Source organism: Tuber melanosporum (assembly GCF_000151645.1).
Source record: "Tuber melanosporum whole genome shotgun sequence assembly, scaffold_111, strain Mel28".
NCBI lineage: Eukaryota > Fungi > Ascomycota > Pezizomycetes > Pezizales > Tuberaceae > Tuber > Tuber melanosporum.
The window spans coordinates 115,885-134,339 of record NW_003298768.1 but is presented as its reverse complement, the minus strand read 5'-3'; the positions used below and the strand labels follow the sequence as shown (position 1 = coordinate 134,339).

Sequence of the window (18,455 nt, the reverse complement as noted above, 5' to 3'; positions counted from 1 at the left end):
GGGAGGGCATACCGGTACGGTAGTCTCCAAGAGCCAGCCAGAAAACTTGGTTTCTTCCTTTCCTGCGTTCTACGGTGCGTACTCGTACTTGTGAGGCCCCTCCCCCCACATACTCACCCGCTTAGTTGCTCTGGGTACCAGTACAAGCAAAGAACAACCATCGCATCCATTAACCCTTCCCTCACCTCTTTCCCTTTCCTTTCAACTTCGCTTCCCCCCTCTCATCCATCCTTCACATCCCTACAAGTGCACCCCGACCCTTTTAATTGGTCGAGGGTTGATATTATTAAATATCTGTCTCTTTCCGCCTTTTTCTTGCGTTCGGCCCTGCGTGTCCGAGATTCATCCATCGTTCGTCGCTTTGTCGTCTTTTAATTGGGAAGAAAAAAAATAAAAAAATAATAAGGAAAAGGCGCCGGCTTTGGCTTTTCTGATGTGCGTGCGTGCCCCGGCAGCATCAACTATGTGAGTCCCAGTTTATGTTCCTGAATCCCCCCCGTTTTCTAGATTTTACCCATTTCTTCGTCCACCCCCTCTGGCTGTTGGCTGGTCGGTTGGTTCTCCCGCCTCCTACTCCCCCCCCCCCTTCATCCCTATCCCCCCAATCCTACCAACATATTTGATCACCGTTTCCGCCCACTTGCATCTCTTCTTCCCTTCCCTTCTTCTCCCTTTCCACCTTGCCCTTCACGCTTTGTTTCTATACTTATCCTCCTCCTCCTCCTCCCCTTCTCCTCCTCCTCCCCTTCATCTCCTCCTTTCCTCCCTTTCTCCCTTCTTCCTTCCGCTCCACCTTCGTTCCTTCCCCAACTGCTCTATTTTCGCGGCCAGGCGTACATTCTTTTTAATATTCCCTTTTCACGGACGAGACTTTTTTACTAGAGCTGTGCTCGTAGCGTCTCGCAATTACAAACTAACCCTTCTCTAATAATTTCCCCTGTCGACAGAAGCGAACCCCTAGAACAGAGGCACCTCTAAAACGCCACCGTTTTCACGCTTATCATTAGTAATTTTTTCGCCACGTCCGGTGACACTCCGCTGCTCCGCCGCCCTAAGCTGCCAAAAAAAAACAAAAAACAAGGAAAACCATGTCTTCCTCACCCGTCAGCCAAAACCAGCCCCCGCCCTACTCACCCGTAGATGGGAATGGCTTCTCCCAACACAGGGAACAACACCAGCAGACTCAGCAATCATCATCAGAGCCAGAGGACTTTTATAGACCCGGTTCTCAACCAAGAGTGAATACCGTGAATACCGATCCAGCGTCCGACATGGACCACATCTCTCCCGTATCTCCAAGTTCCCCTGCAGACTCACAAGCGCCCATAATGGCATCTACGCGTGAACAGCAACTTCAGGACGCCGTGGTTGGAACTGCACAGGAGTATCCTCCGCCGCCCCTTCCTGTGGCGGTTCTTCCGCCTCCGACGGTTCAGGAGTACTCGGAGCACCTGAACACTTCGCAGACGGTTTATGCCCCCGTGAGTGCTTACTCCACCACGTCGGGTGTGGTGAACGGGGAGATTGGCGCGGTTCCCGGGCCAACGCCTCGGACTCCAAGAATGGTGATGGCGGATGGTGGATACGCTGTGCCGATGACGCCCTTGACGCCCGCTTTGAAGACTCCAACGTTTAAGGAGGAGGCGGAGGTTTCCAAGTATGACGAGAAGGTTCGGAAATTCGACAAGAAGGATTTGGTTGGTTACCTCCTTTTTTTTTTTTTGTTTTGAGTCACGGGATATCACTTGGTGATCGTGGGTTTTTGTTGACGTGTGATCTTTGAGACCTGGATGCTAATGAATTTTATAGGCTGTCAAGCTGAAAGTCCGTCTGGCTAAGATTTTCCTCCGGGGTATCAATTGTGCTTGTAGTCTCGTCGTTCTCGCCCTTATCGCTTCAACTTTCGCAATCTTCAATGCAACCAAAGCTCTGCCTCCTCGTAACAATCTTCCACCTTGGGCTGTCAACACCCCTCAATGGCCACAAATAACTGTCCTGTGTATCGCTTGCGTGTCCCTGGTAATCTCGCTCTATATCATGTATTCTTACTGGCGGGGCGGGCACAATCGGGCCGAGAAAGTTGCTGTCTACTGGACTGTCTTTGCCGTTGGAACATTCATCTTCACGATCGTAATTTGGGCTATAGCAGCGGGCATCATGCAGGGTAGTCGCAACAGCTCCGAGGGGAAGGATTTGTGGGGATGGGCTTGCAAGGACAATAATAGACGGAAACTTTTCGAGGAGGAGGTTAACTATCGTCTTGTTTGTCGTCAACAGGTGATACCCCATCATCCCCCTACCTCCTCGCTAAAGAGACTAACAAGGAGCTAGGATTGGGTCCTCGTTTGTGCTATCATCGAGATCTCGGTTGAATGCGTCTCGATCGCCGTCTATGCATTCGCCTTTTACAGACTAACCTCCAAGCGCCGCCTCCGTAAATCCATGGATATCCGCGACAAGGCACGCAGCGATTTATGGCTCGCCAAGCTCCACGAACAACAAGCCGAGGAGGCCGCCGCCGCGACAAACGACCCGGAGACGAATGCAAACACCGCATACAACAAATTGACATCCGCCACCTCACCCCAGGAGCTGGAGGAAGGCCGGGCGGTTCCAGTGCTCATGAGGCCCCCTCCGGGGCATTACGCCACGGTTCCACATAAGGCACCGGAGGTGGCTGGAGGGGATGACGCGAGGGGGATCAATCCCAGCGTTACCGTCACCCCTCCGGGTAGTTCACAGGGCCCGCAAGAACTGGGCGTCGAACCTCCACTACGAAGTCCAGCATTGGCAATCGGTGCGGTTCCACCGACGCCGCGGTCTGTCAGCTTCCAGGCACCACCACCTGGATCAAGGGGAAGTAAATGAAATATGATATAAAAAAAGAGTTCATTTTTTCCCTTTGTTACGCGTGTTTGGAATTTATCATAGCGGAAGACAGCTCCTTCAGTGGAACTGGGGTGGAGTTGTAGGTTCTCTTTTGTCAGCTTTTTTCTTCAGTTCCTTCTCTTTTCCTTGCTCTTTCGATTTCTTGACGTCAATACATTTGGTTCAACCTTTTCTTTTCTTTTTCTCCTATCTCGTTTTATCTCTTTACTTCCTTTCTGGATTATCCGGGGAAAGCTCATACCCCTCTCCACATTCCAAGCCCCAAAATTTTGTTCAATTTCTTCCTCCCTTTCATAACGCTCGCACTCTATTTGGCGGGGTCTCTATCTATATTGTACGAAAACTCTGAAGACGAAAAACAGCCACAGATTCTGCTACTCCTCTCGAGATGTTGTGGGATGGGTACGTGCATTAGGGTCGACGTGGGTGTAAGGTGCGGTGACGTTCTTTTGAATATGTACTTGTATTTTAATACTCTCCTTTTTGATATATTTTGGCGGGGGGGGGGGGGGGTATGCGGGAATGACGAGATGATGGTTGATTGGTTCGCGGGGGGGTGGTAAAATTGGTTGGTAGGGATTGTATAAGTTAAGAATTTATGAGGATTTTAAATTGGGGGTCTCTTGCGCTTGTACTAGTACAGACATGCGTTATTCCCTTGGTAGGGTGAAGGCTACTCCTTCATGATACGCCGGCTGACGGCGTACTGGCAGTCGTACAGTACCCGCGCAGTACACGATCCTGAGGATAGCACTGCCATTTAAACGACGTTGGTGGGTCTTGCATCGTTATGCTCGTTAGCTGGCCACCTTGGTGCGGGCATTACCGTTACACTACTAAAAGCACTTGGCACCCACCACAAGTGTACAGTACCGTCCAACTAATCCGAATATCAGAACCCCAACCTCCCCACCAACCACCAGAGCTCACCATCATAAATGTGGGACAGCTAGTACGATAGCCCCGATGCCTTGGAGTTTTTTTCCTTGGCTGTTGCACGGTAGGTAGGTAGGTAGGTAAGGAACTGCCCTGTCATGCATAACATCTCACTCGCGGCGGATATTTGTCCGTATCTTGTGTAGAGTTTTTCCCGTGCTAGTCGGGCGGAGCACGCACGAGTGGAGCGTCTCTCCGGGGGAGTAGAAAACATAACTTGGAGACTTTGATTCACACTCTTTCTTTTCTTTCAGGTATTCGGACACATGTCGCGATACTATGTATAGATAGATCGTCCACAAACGGTCGGGGGAGTACGCACATCACGTAAACTCACTCGGTAAGATAAATTCCTACGGTAATGTACCGTACTGTATCATACTCCCTTCATTAGAAGAAGAAGAACCCCATACACACATTCTCCTGTTGAGGTGGTATATTGTATACGGGTAACCGGTCAAATTTGCGGAGGAACATGTTGGCCGGAGGACATGAATTTATGATATCCGGGGTACGATGTGATGTGGTTTTGATGATTGTATTTTTCTGTGGTGAGCTTAAGAACTTGCGAGTCTGGCCGCACGGATTTATATTCCTTATTTTTATTGTCTGTGCGATAATGCCATGACAGCACTCGAGAAAGAAGGAAAAGAGAGAAAGACATCTTTCTCCCCATCCAGTCCCTTCTCATTCAACACCTTCCTCCCCCTCACCCTCAGAGCAAGCCCCAACGCTCCCGAGCACCTGGCAAACACCGGAAACGACGCCTCCAAGAACCTTTTCAATCTCCCCCTCCAGCGCCCCCTTCCTCCTCACCAGCTCGCGAAGCCTCTGCAGGGCCTTTCTCTGTCGCGCCTTTTGCTGCCTCCTCTTCTCCTCGAACGCTTCCTGCGCTTCGGCACGGATCTCGGCTAGTGCTGCCGCGTACGAGGCCTGGATTTTGGCGCGTCGGCGGGTTTTGCGATCTTTGGTCTGGGGGTGGGTTAGACTGATGGTGCGGGAGGAGGGGGGACGGGGGTGGGGATGGGGACTGTTTGAGCCATTGTTTCCAAGAGGCTGGTTAGGGAGGTTATGTCTTCCGCTTGGGAGTCGGGGTCTTGAGGTTTTGACATTTTGAATGTTTTTTTTGTGGTTGGATGGTTGGTGTTGATATCGGGTCGATTGATAGGTTCAGAGTGGGGATGTCTGATAATGAGGGAGAGAAAGGGGAAGGGAGAAAGTAGCGGTATGATGTTTTCATACATATCCCAAGAAGCACACGTATCCATGGGGAAAAAAAGTGTGGTATAATCATGCAAACCAGTTTCATTATCGTTTAACCATCGGTTCCCTTCATCCACACCCCCACATCCATTCTTTCCACCTAATGCCAATCAATTAAAACACAATTAGAGCCTAACGCCACGACCAATCTTCCCTCCCATCCAGTTCATCCAAATCCATCCAATTCATCCATCCTGTTGTCATATCATACTGGCTGCGCTTTCTCTCCTTGGGCCTACCCGGCGACATCACTTCTCTAGTGTGTAGGTCTCAGGGATCGCGATTACAAATTCGCAATTGGGGAATCATAAAAAAGACAAGAAAAAGGGAGAAAGAAACACATTACTCGCCTTCAGCAAGCACCCAAATAAAAGTAGAAGAAAGAGAGGACATTAGCTTTACAAAAGAGAAGATAAGAAAAAAACCACGAGTCATGTTTACAACCCAGGTCCCCTAATTAAAGTTAAGAAGAAGCAGATAAGGAAGCGAAAAAGGCTATGATACTGAACTACCATCTTCTGTTTTCGCCCTCTCTGACTACGTTATTGTTGCCATCGTCTTCTTCCGCTTCCACGCGGACCAAGACCTCTTCTAGAAAACCTTCAAGAAAACCGTTTACTTCTCCACCCATTCCAACTGGAGCTGTGCTGTCCCATTCTTCGATTTCTCTGAATATTCCGGCAGCTTTGATAACTAGTCTTTTGAGTCTGTCATGAGCCTGTTGCTTCTCTTGAGCCGTTTGGCGAGCGCTTGCAGAGGATGACTGTTGAGCTTTACGAATGGCCGACTGTAGGTGGTAGGTTCGGCGTTGGAGGGCTGCTTCTAATGCAGGAAGGATAACGCCGTCAAGCGCAGTAAGCTCTGGGGGCTCAGGTGTTGCCTCCTTATGATTAGGCGTCATCTGACGAGGAAGATGTTGTTGGTGCAGTTGGTGTTGTTGAGGAGGTGGGAGTTGAGGGAGTTGATGATGATTAATGCCATTGTTGATATGGTGGTGAGAGGGTGGCTGAGGTGGTTGCTGGAGCCGGGGGTGATGTAATCCCGGTGGAGGGCCAATCGCGGGCATCTTATGAGGTTGCATTTGCTGATGCTGCATCTGTCTTCTCATCTGCTCCTGAGCGATATCGTTGGAGCTTTGCCTTGCCATCTGCGGTGGGTGAAGGGGAGGGTGAAGAGGCGGAAACACTTGTCTGGGATCTCTATATGCATTGGTAGGAGTCGACACTCCCGAATTCAATTCAACTTCTATCCTACCTTCACCAGTAATACCTTTTGACATCGGAATAGATGCTGGAACGCTAACGATTCCATTAACAGGACCTTGGTTACGAGCTAGTTTCATCCAACCCATATCTTGAGCAAGCTCTGCCTGGATACTTCTATCAGTCTCATCCACGCTCATCTCTCTCTGACGAGGTGTCTGGGCTGGCGTAAAGTTTGGTCTACGAGGAGGCGATATCGGCTGTGATTGTAAATTTTGTTGTTGGAATTTATAGGGAGGTGGGGAGTCTTGGCTCGCCGTGGTGGGTGGAAGCGACTGGTAAGACGCCGGACGGCTCAGACCCCGTACCGTCCCCGAAGAAGCGTACCCAGAATCCTTGGTTCCTCCGTGCCCGTGAGGTGGGGCAGCCGGCGGCACGTCCCTGGTAGGGGAGGGGTTCCCGGGCAACCGAGGGGGAACGGGAGGGCCTGTCATTGGAGGGGAAACCGGGCGTCTTCCAACCTTGGACCTGGCTTGTTCGCCGTAATCTTGATCAACGCTCTGTGCAACATACCGCATATTGGCGGCCGCCGGAGATAAGCTACTCAAGCCGGGATTGCGGCTACCTCCGACGGCCCTGACAGTCCCAAAATCCCAGAGATCGCTCTCCGCATCCGAATCGTCCGTAGACCTGCTATCTATGGTACTATCCATCCTTGAACTTGCGTCATCATCCATGTTTTTATCCTTATTTCCGTTCTCAATAACCCAACGTTCGTGACGCTCAATCAATTCGGTCAAGTAGGTCGTCTTCTTTGCCCTCCTGACGAAGGGATGTCTCAGTAGATCTTTTGCCGTTGGGCGATCCCGCGGGTCTCGCTGTAAACACTGGGAGACAAACTCTTTGAACTTGTCGGAAAAGTTGCCTTCGAGAACTGGCGGTGGATTTTTTGGAATTAAGAACAGAACTTTCATTGGATGGATATCCGAGTAAGGGGGCTCCCCTAGGGCCAATTCTATAGCCGTAATCCCTAAGGACCAGATGTCCGCTTTCTGATCGTATCCCGACTGCTTGATAACCTCCGGAGCCATCCAAAAAGGTGTTCCGACAAAAGTATTCTTCTTAGTCATGGTAGCTGTAAGCTGTCCGGAGACACCGAAATCCGCGAGTTTGACCTGTCCGTTGGAACCTAATAAAACATTCGCAGCTAGACGAAACGAAAGGGGTTAGACAACCTAAGACAACACATTCGCTAAGACAAACAAGCTAAGAAAAGGTAAGAACCCACCTTTAATATCCCGATGTAGCTTGTTGTCGCTGTGAAGGTATTCCAACCCCATTAGCAACTCTCTGATGATGATCGTAATATAATCCTCCGCTATGACCCCTGGTTTCATCAGATCTCCACAACTGCCGCCGGAACAATACTCCATGATGATCCACAGATCCGAGCCTTTAAGATACGACCCATAATATTTCGTGACATACGGGGAGTGCAGTTCTGAGAGGATGTTGATCTCCTGAATAATATCGTCGACCTCGTCTTCGGCATTCTCAACGTCGATGACCTTAATGGCTACCGATTGGCCGCTGCGTTTATCGACCCTGTGCACACAAGTTCCGCGTGAGCCTCTTCTCCTCTCCGCTTGCCTCTCTGCTTGTCCCTCCCTTCGTTTCGTTCGTTGTGAGTAGGGACCTAGGCTTACCCCTTGTAAACCTTGCCAAAACTACCCCCCCCTAAAACAACACCAGGACACCTGTCAGTCAAACAAGACGGTGGGTGTAAGAGTAAGGAAGAGAGAAATTTTTACCAATCTGGTTCTGCTTGGTATACAGCGTCTCCGGGTCCACCAGCTCGTTAGTGGCCACGTACCCGTCATCACCACCGACACCTCCCCGATAGCTCTTGGTAGAATAGCGACTGCTGGCCATTACCCCCTTCAAATTGCCCTTTTTTCCGACAATTCTCGTGGTAGTCGTGAGGTGGAGGAGAAGACAGGAAGAGAAAGGCGGAGTGCGCTTTCTAGCGGGAGGAGGGTGGGATGTAGGTAACGGTCGCAGGGGGAAGGAAGGAGGGGTTCGCTCGTTCTTTCTTTCGCTCGGTCAACAAAATAAAGTTCCCCTTCCAAAACGGGGAGGCTACAGATGTTTCAGTTGGTTGGCTGGGTACGAGTAAGTGGTGGAGCGGGTAACTCTGTGTGGGGTGGTGTGGAGGGGGGGCTATTGAAGCAGGGTCGGGAATGGAAAAACAACAACAAACACTGGGTTACTGGGGTTATTATCGTAATTTGTGATGGGTTGCTTTTTCTTCTTTTATTTATGGTTAGACTAATGTATCGCGGACTGCGCGGAGATATAAATTATCCATGCGATGCTCTTCTCTCAAGAAGCCGGTACCAAATGGGACGAGAGCTCATATAACCAATCATGGTGTAAATAAACAAAATAAACGACTCCAGAAAAGCTTAGCCAACTTATCATACTCTAGGGACGAACGCCGGTTCAATATCACCAAACATGTTCAACCCCGGAGACTCGCCAACCAGACATACAGTAACGGTAGATTGTCGATTGTCGATTACCGAACAGAATGTGATGTCAGATTCTTGAATCCCTTAGTTTTACCCGCGATGCATCGAGGAGTCAATGCCGGAAAATCACTGACTCACAAATTTGTTCCAAGAATTACATTGTGTGTCGGCGATATCCCCGTTTTTAGTGTAAGGCTTGAATTGCACAAGAGCTTATTTAGAATTGAGCTTGTCTTTCCGCCGTATCGCTGAGGACGACTGGACTGTCATGTTTAAGAACAGTTCTTAAGACTGTCAATGCTCTGCCACCAAGTACTATTGTGTTTTGGGCAAGGTTAGTGGTGATGCTGTGTGATAAAACTGTCCAACCTACGACACTCTTATCAAAACCTCCTTATTGGCAGAGAAGGGCTGCTGTACCGTACGGGGTGCCCTTACTCTGACAGACCAGGGTAGTAGCCAACCTCTAGAGTACTCGTACTGACTCATGGTACGAGTAAGGTGTGAACAATGCTTGGAAATCGACTAGCGAAGAAGGGGTGTTTCCGCGGGGTGCTATGGAGCCAAAGATAACCGGGATTTGATTAAGCGATTGCTGGGTCTTTAGGTCTTTGGCGCAGACTTTTGGTCATGTTTGGAAATTAGTAGAGGTGGTAGGTGTATGGTTTCCCTGGGGAAGGCACTATGCACGACAGAGAACATCGCTCGAAAAACTGGCGAAAGGAGCGAGACAAGCTCTATTGGCAGCTGATTATACAAATCCGGGGCTGGAGATGTGCACGACAAGCATTTTTACAGTCAAACGAGCAAACACAATTGCCCACAGTTTTGCATCACCAGTATTACGCAAGCAACCTCCAAACACCCAACAACAATGCCGCAGTTCCCTAAGATACCGTTAGTCCCTAACACCCCTTTTCTTGGTGTCATGAAGCCCAACTCACGGTGCAAACGCCAATTAGCCATTGTAATGTTGAAAATTTGACCCCTTCTAGGACTCCCCGAAGGTCTCCAACCTCCTTCTCAATCCTAGTATCCGTCTCTTTGATCTTTAGCTCATGCACTGAGCTCTCCTCTCTGATTCTCCCCTTCTCAAGGTTCAAGTCGAGCCGAACGCTGCTTTGGGCACGTTGTATTTCCTCGCGAAGTCGAGCGTTTAGACGGGAGATTTCAGAGGTTAAGCGTTCCTGGTCTGTGCGGAGTGGCTTTAGTTCCGAGGCATGCACGTTCGTAAGCTCGCTGCGAAGTTTCGAGAAGTCAACCTTTTCTGGTAGGACATTAGCCAGTGTAGTGTTGAGTAAATGGCGGTGGAAAGTATGATACGATTATATGTTATCTTTTCTTGATCTTCCTTTAGCACCAGAGTTCTCGTCAAATTTTGTATGCTAGGGATCCGGTTAGTTGTGGATCAGTCATGTACTGGGGTAACAAACCTCTCTTCAATAACATCGCTCATAGCTCTCATCAACGCAACACTCTGTTCCTCCGAGAGCCCTTCTTCCTGTAACCGCTGTACAAACTTTAGCGTGTCGAAATGATGATTTTTTAACTTCCGGACATTAATGTGAAACTCTCTCGTCTGAATCCTTCGGTCAATTGGCAATCGGGGAGACATCGAAAAAGGTATCCGTGCGGCGCATCGTAACGGCGGAGTATGTATTCGGCGGATGAGGCCCGGCCTAATGTGGTATATTAATGAGGGGGTTCGAAGTATTCGTTGTTGAAGCATGGTGGGGTTGTTGACAATGAAGTCATAGATCCAGAGAATTTGGTTTCTATGCATGTTTGCCGGGTAACCACGACTTGGTTGATGGAGGGGAAGGTGAACGGAGGAATGGGCGCTTATTCAGCTAAAATACCGTATGCCAACTCATATGCTCTCACTCAATCCCCTTCCACAAGCTGCTGTTCTCTGGGTCTTGGCAGATACGGTACTGGAAGGGGTGAAAAACCTTTATGCGTGGGGAACTGTTTCATAGATTTCATGTCACGAAATATACGTCTCTTCGACTCAATTTGTAGTAGGTTGGACGAAGGTATCATAAAACATGGCCTTGGGGTCCACCATTTGCATAGTGCGGGATAGCTTACGAGGTAACCTAGTTTTTTTTTTTGGCTGTGATGGTTTCAATCAAGTTTACATTTTGGTACTCAGTTTTTTTGCTTCAGTGTTTGTTTAAGCTGGTTCTATTCTGCGCTACCACACAAAAACTCCTATAGGGAGCTCAGTTCTCCCTACTGAAACCACTTTTGCCCTCACAACAGAATCACGGTGGTAAGCCTGAGGGTATTAGGGGGGGCAGTGGGACTGCATCTACATTTAGGGAGCTAAACTTAATATGCGCTTTCTGCATTTTGATATGAGTTGATAAGTGTGCAGGAAGTCACCCTAGAGGAGATATCAACCATTGAATGGCCAGGGGAACACTTGGTTTGATTGATTGATTGATTGGAGATAAAGCTACCACTTCTGATTAACCCAAAAGTCTCCTATGATACATTTATCTTGGAAAGGACCAATCAACTAATTTTAGTTGTTTCCTGTTAGCTTTACCACTAATACAAACTGGCTCGTCTATCTACTCAGGCCTAGTTAACCTCCCCTCTCTCAGATCTATCATGTCTCCAGTTTTCCCGCTATACTCCACTCTAATAGGGACGAGCATTCAGTTTCTCCTTTCTAGGAATCTCACAACTGCCTCTTATCTTGTGAGACTTTGGCTTCTCGAAACTTCCGGAAATTCTTCCCCCGCTTCCACGGATTTCAGTGGAGTGGGTTGAACGATGGCCTCTATGGATTGTCCCACGAACGCTTCCTTTATACCCTTGGGTAGATTCTTCTGTACTGCGTCCGGGACCTTTGGATGGGGGCAGGGGTGATACAGGTCCAGGAGCGCCCCTCATCTCAGTGAGATCTTGGGAGAATTGTTCCTGATTGTTGCGCCAGCCGTTAGGCTGGTGTGTAGTTGCTTGCGGCTCTTGAGGGGAGATCTCAGCAGGGCACTCGGGAAATAAATCAATACCTATCTGCCGGAGTAATTCGATGTCATGCATATATGTATCCCGGGGACTGGGTGGAGCCCTTGATGGAACGACAGGAGAAACCGGCAGGTCTGCAGGTCCATGATACCCCTCCTCATCAAGATTGCTGGTGAGATTTCTGGTAGCTGGAGGCCCACTTTGGATTTTCTCTCTGGGGGCAAGTTTGGATTCTGCTTCGTGAGCGTCCTCAGCTGAATACTCCCAACGGTAAACTCCCTCTTTTTCAACTTCAGGGGTCTCATCCCCCCCATATGCGATCCCCTCCAAGAATCTCATCTGCCTACTCATGTCCTCACAATGACTGGCATGCTTTTCCATCATGTTCTGGATTTTAGCTTCCTGACTCTTGATCTGAACTTCTTGCGCCCTGAGCCTGTGGTCCTGGTAGTCAATGAGGCTCCGATAGTACTGTTTCTGCTGGACAGAGAACTGATGAATGCGTTTTGCGTCCTCGCGGCTTTCCTCGACTATGTACTCGAGCTCACGGATGCGGGCGCGGAGTTGGGCGTTTTCACTCATTACTGGATCTCGGGAGTTAGTTTTGTGTCAGCAGTTTAGAGGGGATGAGGTATACTTTGGGGCAACTAGAAGTGTTGATGTGTAAAGATATGTTTGATTACCTGAATTTTGAGGCTCACACTTGGCGGGCAGGAGGTACTTGTGGAGTCGATGTGTGCGAGATAGAAGTGTTGGTGAGAAGAGAAAACATTTGGGGAGGTGGGGGGGGGGAGACATCCCACATACTCATGAAGAATACAAAAAATCCTGGACCGGTCCACATCTTCTCACAAATTACCATTGAGCCCATTGCTGTAAGAATGGCGCAAATTTTGGCCATTGGTGTGAAATCAAACACATATCCTGTCGAAGGGTGTATCATACTATTGAGTTGGCAACCCTACCTCAACCTCGCCCTGCTGAAATAGTATTCATCATGAGGTGGTATCGTGTTGCCATTGAGTTGGCAAAAAAGCTCAAAGTTACATACCATGGCACCCAGACCGGGCACGGAGAAAACACTTTTTCTTCAGACCTAACCTTCAAGGCGAGAGTTTATCTTTTCCAGCCTATGCGACGGGCGAAGCGTACGGTCTCATGGGATATCGTACCATACCAGAAGATCTATCATACCTCACCACACCCAATTTTTCAACCCCAATTGAAGCACCTATTCCCAGATATTAATCACCCGATCTTCCTCGTATCGAAGCATATACCAGACCCTCCGCTTCCCAGGAACTCTCCAATAAAGCTAATCCGACTCCGGGCATTTGTTCGAAGGTCATGACAGATACCTTGTGCAACAGGCCCTAGCGTACCGGAACCGTGCCATGACACTCCAGCAGGTCTCGCCAACCATTCATCATGTAAAAAAAAGAATTTATGCCATCCATCCTCCCTGATATCCATATCGACTCATTCACCCATACGCAGAAACTTATTCACTGTCGGACCCCAACGACCGCTGCATTTATTGTTCGAGGAAGGAAGTCTGAAAGTCCAAAAGAGCGGGGAGCGGATGTCTAAATGTGGCGGGGGAAATGATAAATTCCCCCGCATTTCTCTATCTCTCTAATCTGCTACCGATCATTCGGGAACTAACACTCTTTCCCACCGGATTGGAGAACTAGCTTGGCGCGATTGACAATATGATGAGGAGGAGGAAGGAATTGATGGCTTTTATATATAATTCTCTGGGAATCTCGGAAGTTTCGGTGTTTATATAATAGTATCGGTGAGAAGAGTGATGCGGAGAGTTGGTGGGGAATTTTTTTTTTCTTTTTCGCAAGAGGAGGATTAGCGTGATTGGTTTTTGAGATCGAATTAGTTATGCTCCTATCTATGATATATCTAACTATTTTTTTTTTTTTTTTTCCAACATATCTTGCAAAATCTAAATTTGTATCATACTTGTATTATACAGGGGTTCTGGATGTTCTGTGATATCTATTCAGGCAGCGCTGTCTCGCTCATCACACAATCCGAGGTAGGAAGGAGGGAGGGACTCACTGCAGACTTTGCGAGGGACTTGCTTTCCCAGGCTCGCAGATATTTCCTCATAGCTTGAGCCCCTGCGAGAGTATCAATAATGAAAAGTAAGCCAGAGCAGGGGTTGAAGTTGGAAGTGGGTGGGGAGATGTCTGCAGCCGCAACTCCCCCCCACCTCACACACACATCGCAACCCTGTAGATATACCATAGCCGATCACCCGAGTGACCACCCATGAAAACTCTTGAACCCCTCACCTGACTCGACACAGCTCACTTATGCATTCGATCTTGCTATCATAAATTTATCGTCTGCATGGAACTTTGGATACCGCCCGGGTATGGAATACCCACTCACCCACCCACCCAACGAGCCTATAACCATCCCATGCGGGAGGAATGCTGACCGTCTCTTGCGGGCTGCTCGGTGAGCGGCAACTTGTAGGCAGGGTCCGCCTACGATGCAGCCCCCACATATGTACGGTACTGTAACGTGTGACAAAAGTGACCGGATCCATATGAACCCGGGCGCTACAAATCCCAACAAACCGGTGATGTGTGTGAATGGTATATATGTAAACAATCCATTCGCACCGGACCGGGCATTGCGCTCCCGGGAATGGTGGCAGGAGCGAGATAAGGCTGTAGCGGCGGGGGTCCTTTGAAGAGTAATCCGGTCGGGTATACTGGGTACCAGCGCATTTACATGAGATCTGGAGATCCCAGATTTACATGCCAGGTGTTAAGATGCCCCCGCCCCCCAGCAGCGCTTCTGGCTTGGAGGCATGGGATGAACTGTGTGAGTGCCAGGCCTTGCTTGTTCCTTGCTAATGGTTTGGGTGTTTTTTTTCTCTTTCATCTAAAGGGTACTGTACTTGTTATCGAGAAGGTTTTTTTTTTTAGTTTTTCACTTTGTAACATTAACTAGATTGAGTTTGGGGTATGGTACTATACCCAGACTATGTACGAGCACCCCTTCGCTCTAAAGAATTAGGACGAGACCCCTCCTCCACTGATGATGAGGCTAGCCATCGCTACAAGGCAAATCCCGACACCAGTTGTATATATACTGTACGAGTAGCTATCGAAGCACTCAAACTTACTCCTTCCCCACTCAAGCACTCCATCCGTATTCTCACAATTACCAAGACGGCGCAATACCGGTACCAACTTTCACAGGCCAAACAGTGGTAACTTAGGCCCAACGAGTCCAGACCGAACGGGTCTCCATGCTCCGATCACGGCAAGTCCTTCTGACTACAGTGCCGATTACCGTATAATAGATGCCGTACGCTATCCTCCAGGCTCACCCCGCGGATTTCCAAAACCTCGTGCTTCAATAATAGCACTAACAGTGTCGGTCCTCGGGTACAGCAGTAATCGTACAGTACGATACCAGTATGCGCGAGTACGATAAGCCCCACACCTACGTGACATCACGCCTACGCCATGCGACGATAGAATCAGACGGGATAAACAAGGCGAGGAGAGAGCGATAATCTGCCCTCCTGTGGTTGACATCCTTCTAAAGCTTATCTACCAGTATCTGCTGGTCGTATCAGAGTGCGGGATAGACTAATTTACCCCGCGTAACTGCGAAGCACGGTGAGCACGCGAGCGGGCGGGGTGAACTTACCGCTTTCTGTTAACTTTCCTATCAGGTCTGCCCCCCTCCCGATTGCGTGGGGGTGATCGCGGGATCTTAGATTGCTTCATCACCGGGATAGTGAAATGGCATGGTGTAAATATCGTACATTGATTAGATAGACTAGTCGTTTCACTCCACTCCCATCTTAACTTATCCACAAAACACACGCAGTCATAGGAGTTGACTTGGTGGATCACCTTTTTCCGCTCATTCTCTCGTTACATCGTCCCTTCTCATTTTCCCATCATTCAATTCTAAGATGAGAAGGCAAAACCCGGATATGGTTATCCAACATAGCACAGCATAGGAACATCTGGAGAAAGGGAAAAAAAAAAACCTTCCAACCGGCAAACAGGTATGAAGGGTGATAAAAAGAAAAAGAAAATAGGAATTAACTATGAAGGGGGGGAAAAGCAAAAAAGCAAGCGCAAACATAAAAGCAAACGCTAGTCTATTTTAACAAAAGAGTTTGTAACTATGACGTATTGTTAGCTTATTCGTGTCCTAATAAGGGAGATGAGGAATGTGGTTAGAAGGAAACCCTACTATCTCTTCCACGCGGGCCAGGAGGCTCTCTCCGCGCGTTCCTCTGCAAGGATCCGTTCGAGGTCGAGTTCTCTACGTCCAGAGACAAGGTCCATGCTCATTGAGTGGATGAATGGAGTCTTAAAGTAAAACTTGTAGGGGACGTAGAAGGAAAGGACGATAGGAACAGCAAGGTAAACAGAAAAAAAGCCACGAGCGCTGGGCTCTTTACCAATGGGCCAAACGGCAACCCAGAATTGAGCGACAAGGACGAGACAGTTGAGGAGGAATCCGAGCCACGATCCAATGTATCCGGGTTGTGAGGTGTATGCCAGCTCGTCAAGTGTGTGACCCTGCTTCTTCCATCCTTGACGGAAACGAATATGTGCGAGACAGATGGATCCCCAGGTGAAGATGGAGGACAATCCGGAAATGGCCAGCATCCATGTGAATGCCTCGCCCTGTTTATCCGAGGCGGCGAGGTAACCAAGGAGGCCGAGCGCTGCGGAAAGCGCAATACCGACCATGGGACGACCGCGGCGATCAATGAAGGCGAAGATACGGGGGGCTTGACCTTGTTCGGCCAAAGCAGCAAGAGTACGCGAGGAACCGTAGACAGAAGAGTTACCGACGGAAAGGACGGCAATCATGATGACAACGTTCATGATTGAGGGGAGGACTTTAATTCCTGCATCGTTAATGGCAATGACGAAAGGAGAGGCCTTTGCATCAGCGCTCGAGCTTCCACTGAGGAGGCGGGTATCGGTGTGCTTAACGAGCAATCCAATGAGGGTAAGGGAGACGATGTAGAAGAGGGTGATACGCCAGAAAACCTGCTTGACGGCGGTGGGGAGAGACTTGCGGGGATTGGCAGTTTCGGCAGCGGCAAGACCGACCAATTCGGTTCCAGCAAAAGCGAAGGCCGCCGTAACAAATACACTGCAGAGGCCCTTGAACCCGTGGTTGAAGGCTCCGGGATCTTTCCAGTACGCGCCCCCGATGTATCCACCCTTAGGAGCACCTCCACAGTTAATCACAATGCCGAGGATGCTGTGGTCAATTAGCACGCCGTTCCCAAGTGGGCGGCTTTCGGAGTTAAAATGTCTTACATGAAACCGATGACGGCGATAATCTTGATGAGCGAGAAAACGAATTCTGCTTCACCATAACCCTTGACCCCGAACATATTGATGGCGACAATCAAGATCCAGAAAATAGTGACCCAAACAGCCTTATTGACGGGTGAATTCCAGTATTCGATAGTGATCGTAGCAGCGACAATTTCGAGCGGTAAAACGATAAGCCATTGCATCGCGTAACTAAATTTCCAGAAATAGTTAGCAAACCATCCAATAATTGATTAGAAAACAGGAGGGAGCAGGGATATTTCTTACTTCCATCCCATGGCGAAACCCCAAGCTGGATCTAGAAATCTAGTAGAGTAGGCAGAGAAAGAACCAGCAACCGGGAACAAGACGGCCATTTCACCAAGAGCGTGAACGACACAGAACAACATGGCTCCAATGAGGGCGAAAGCGATAAGTAGTGATGCGGGACCACCAGTGCTCAGAGCGCTACCGGATCCGACAAAAAGACCAGTGCCAATGGAGCCACCAATAGCAATCATCTGCAAATGCCTTCCCTTCAGCTTCCTCGAAAGAGGGGACTCGGCAACATTCAATGCGGCCTGCTCAATATCAAAGTGACCGGCATCAGCAGCCGCCGCCTTCTTCCTGGACGTGTGGACAGGATGGGGCTTGAACCCATCAATAAGATCTCCAATAAACCCTCTTGATGGTGGTGAAGCTGTCGCAATCTCCCCGGCTTCCGTGTTGGGAGAGTATGCGGGAGCTGTATCCTTCTCAGACATGATGGGCAATTACTAGCTTGTGGCCCAACTCGATGTTTGGTGTTTGATGTTTGATGCTTCTTCCTTCCTGTCGGATCGCTTCTGTCCCGCTACGTGAGCAGGGGGGAGAGGAGTAAACAGAAGGAATCAGGAGGGAGAAATGGTGAGGAAGGTAAAGTGGTGGGAGAGAAGGGCGGGAGGAAAGCGAAACCCGGCACTCGTGGGGGGGAGGGTTTAAATATGACCGGTAGAGCAGGTAAAGCAGGGAAGGGGGGGCGAGATGACTTTGGGTGGAGCAAACTACGTTCCAGAGATGGGTGGATGGGGGGAGGGCGGACCCAGGCCACAGTAGCAGCAGTAGCAGGAGCAAGCTACTTGGTCATTCACAAAGTACCTGGACACATTGGTTTGATACTGTAAATACCTGTCTTGGTATGGAGCGTCCAAATACTTTACTAATGGCCAGGTACACCATACAAAATTTCTAGGCAGGCCAAACTCATTACCATGATACAGTACCTTATGATAACTTCTGAGCAGCGTACTGTAAGGATCTCTATGGTATGATCTATCGAGCGAGTA

At 49.1% G+C, this 18,455-nt stretch overlaps 4 protein-coding genes; 1 reads left to right on the top strand and 3 right to left on the bottom strand.

The window, feature by feature from the left end:
- Positions 1-218: 218 nt before the first annotated feature.
- Positions 219-3,506, top strand: GSTUM_00001491001 (uncharacterized protein). XM_002835618.2 has 4 exons: positions 219-465; positions 948-1,697; positions 1,810-2,277; positions 2,332-3,506. The coding sequence occupies exons 2-4, from the start codon at positions 1,089-1,091 to the stop codon at positions 2,866-2,868; spliced, it is 1,614 nt and encodes a 537-aa protein (XP_002835664.1). The 5' UTR covers positions 219-465; positions 948-1,088; the 3' UTR covers positions 2,869-3,506.
- A 1,599-nt stretch (positions 3,507-5,105) lies between these two features.
- GSTUM_00001490001 (uncharacterized protein) lies at positions 5,106-8,030 on the bottom strand. XM_002835617.2 has 4 exons: positions 7,997-8,030; positions 7,579-7,895; positions 6,728-7,497; positions 5,106-6,625 (listed from the first exon to the last, which is right to left on the bottom strand). Exons 2-4 carry the CDS (start codon positions 7,721-7,723, stop codon positions 5,597-5,599), a joined length of 1,944 nt encoding a protein of 647 aa, XP_002835663.1. The 5' UTR covers positions 7,724-7,895; positions 7,997-8,030; the 3' UTR covers positions 5,106-5,596.
- A 1,633-nt stretch (positions 8,031-9,663) lies between these two features.
- On the bottom strand, positions 9,664-10,550 carry GSTUM_00001489001 (uncharacterized protein; the record flags this gene model as incomplete). The annotated part of the gene is made up of 4 exons (XM_002835616.1): positions 9,664-9,708; positions 9,766-10,088; positions 10,145-10,206; positions 10,255-10,550. 4 exons carry the CDS (start codon positions 10,548-10,550, stop codon positions 9,664-9,666), a joined length of 726 nt encoding a protein of 241 aa, XP_002835662.1.
- Positions 10,551-15,594: 5,044 nt separating this feature from the next.
- Positions 15,595-17,894, bottom strand: GSTUM_00001488001 (uncharacterized protein; the record flags this gene model as incomplete). XM_002835615.2 has 4 exons in its annotated part: positions 15,595-15,974; positions 16,046-17,074; positions 17,134-17,343; positions 17,419-17,894. The coding sequence occupies 4 exons, from the start codon at positions 17,892-17,894 to the stop codon at positions 15,956-15,958; spliced, it is 1,734 nt and encodes a 577-aa protein (XP_002835661.1). The 3' UTR covers positions 15,595-15,955.
- Positions 17,895-18,455: the final 561 nt, after the last annotated feature.

Coding starts and splice junctions, on each gene's coding strand:
- GSTUM_00001491001 (XM_002835618.2), top strand. CDS start 1,089: ATGTCTTCCTCACCCGTCAGCCAAAACCAGCCCCCGCCCTACTCACCC. Junction 1,698..1,809: donor AATTCGACAAGAAGGATTTG/GTTGGTTACCTC, acceptor TGAATTTTATAG/GCTGTCAAGCTGAAAGTCCG. Junction 2,278..2,331: donor GTCTTGTTTGTCGTCAACAG/GTGATACCCCAT, acceptor ACAAGGAGCTAG/GATTGGGTCCTCGTTTGTGC.
- GSTUM_00001490001 (XM_002835617.2), bottom strand. CDS start 7,723: ATGGAGTATTGTTCCGGCGGCAGTTGTGGAGATCTGATGAAACCAGGG. Junction 7,498..7,578: donor GCTACATCGGGATATTAAAG/GTGGGTTCTTAC, acceptor CGTTTCGTCTAG/CTGCGAATGTTTTATTAGGT. Junction 6,626..6,727: donor ACCCCTCCCCTACCAGGGAC/GTGCCGCCGGCT, acceptor GCGTCTTACCAG/TCGCTTCCACCCACCACGGC.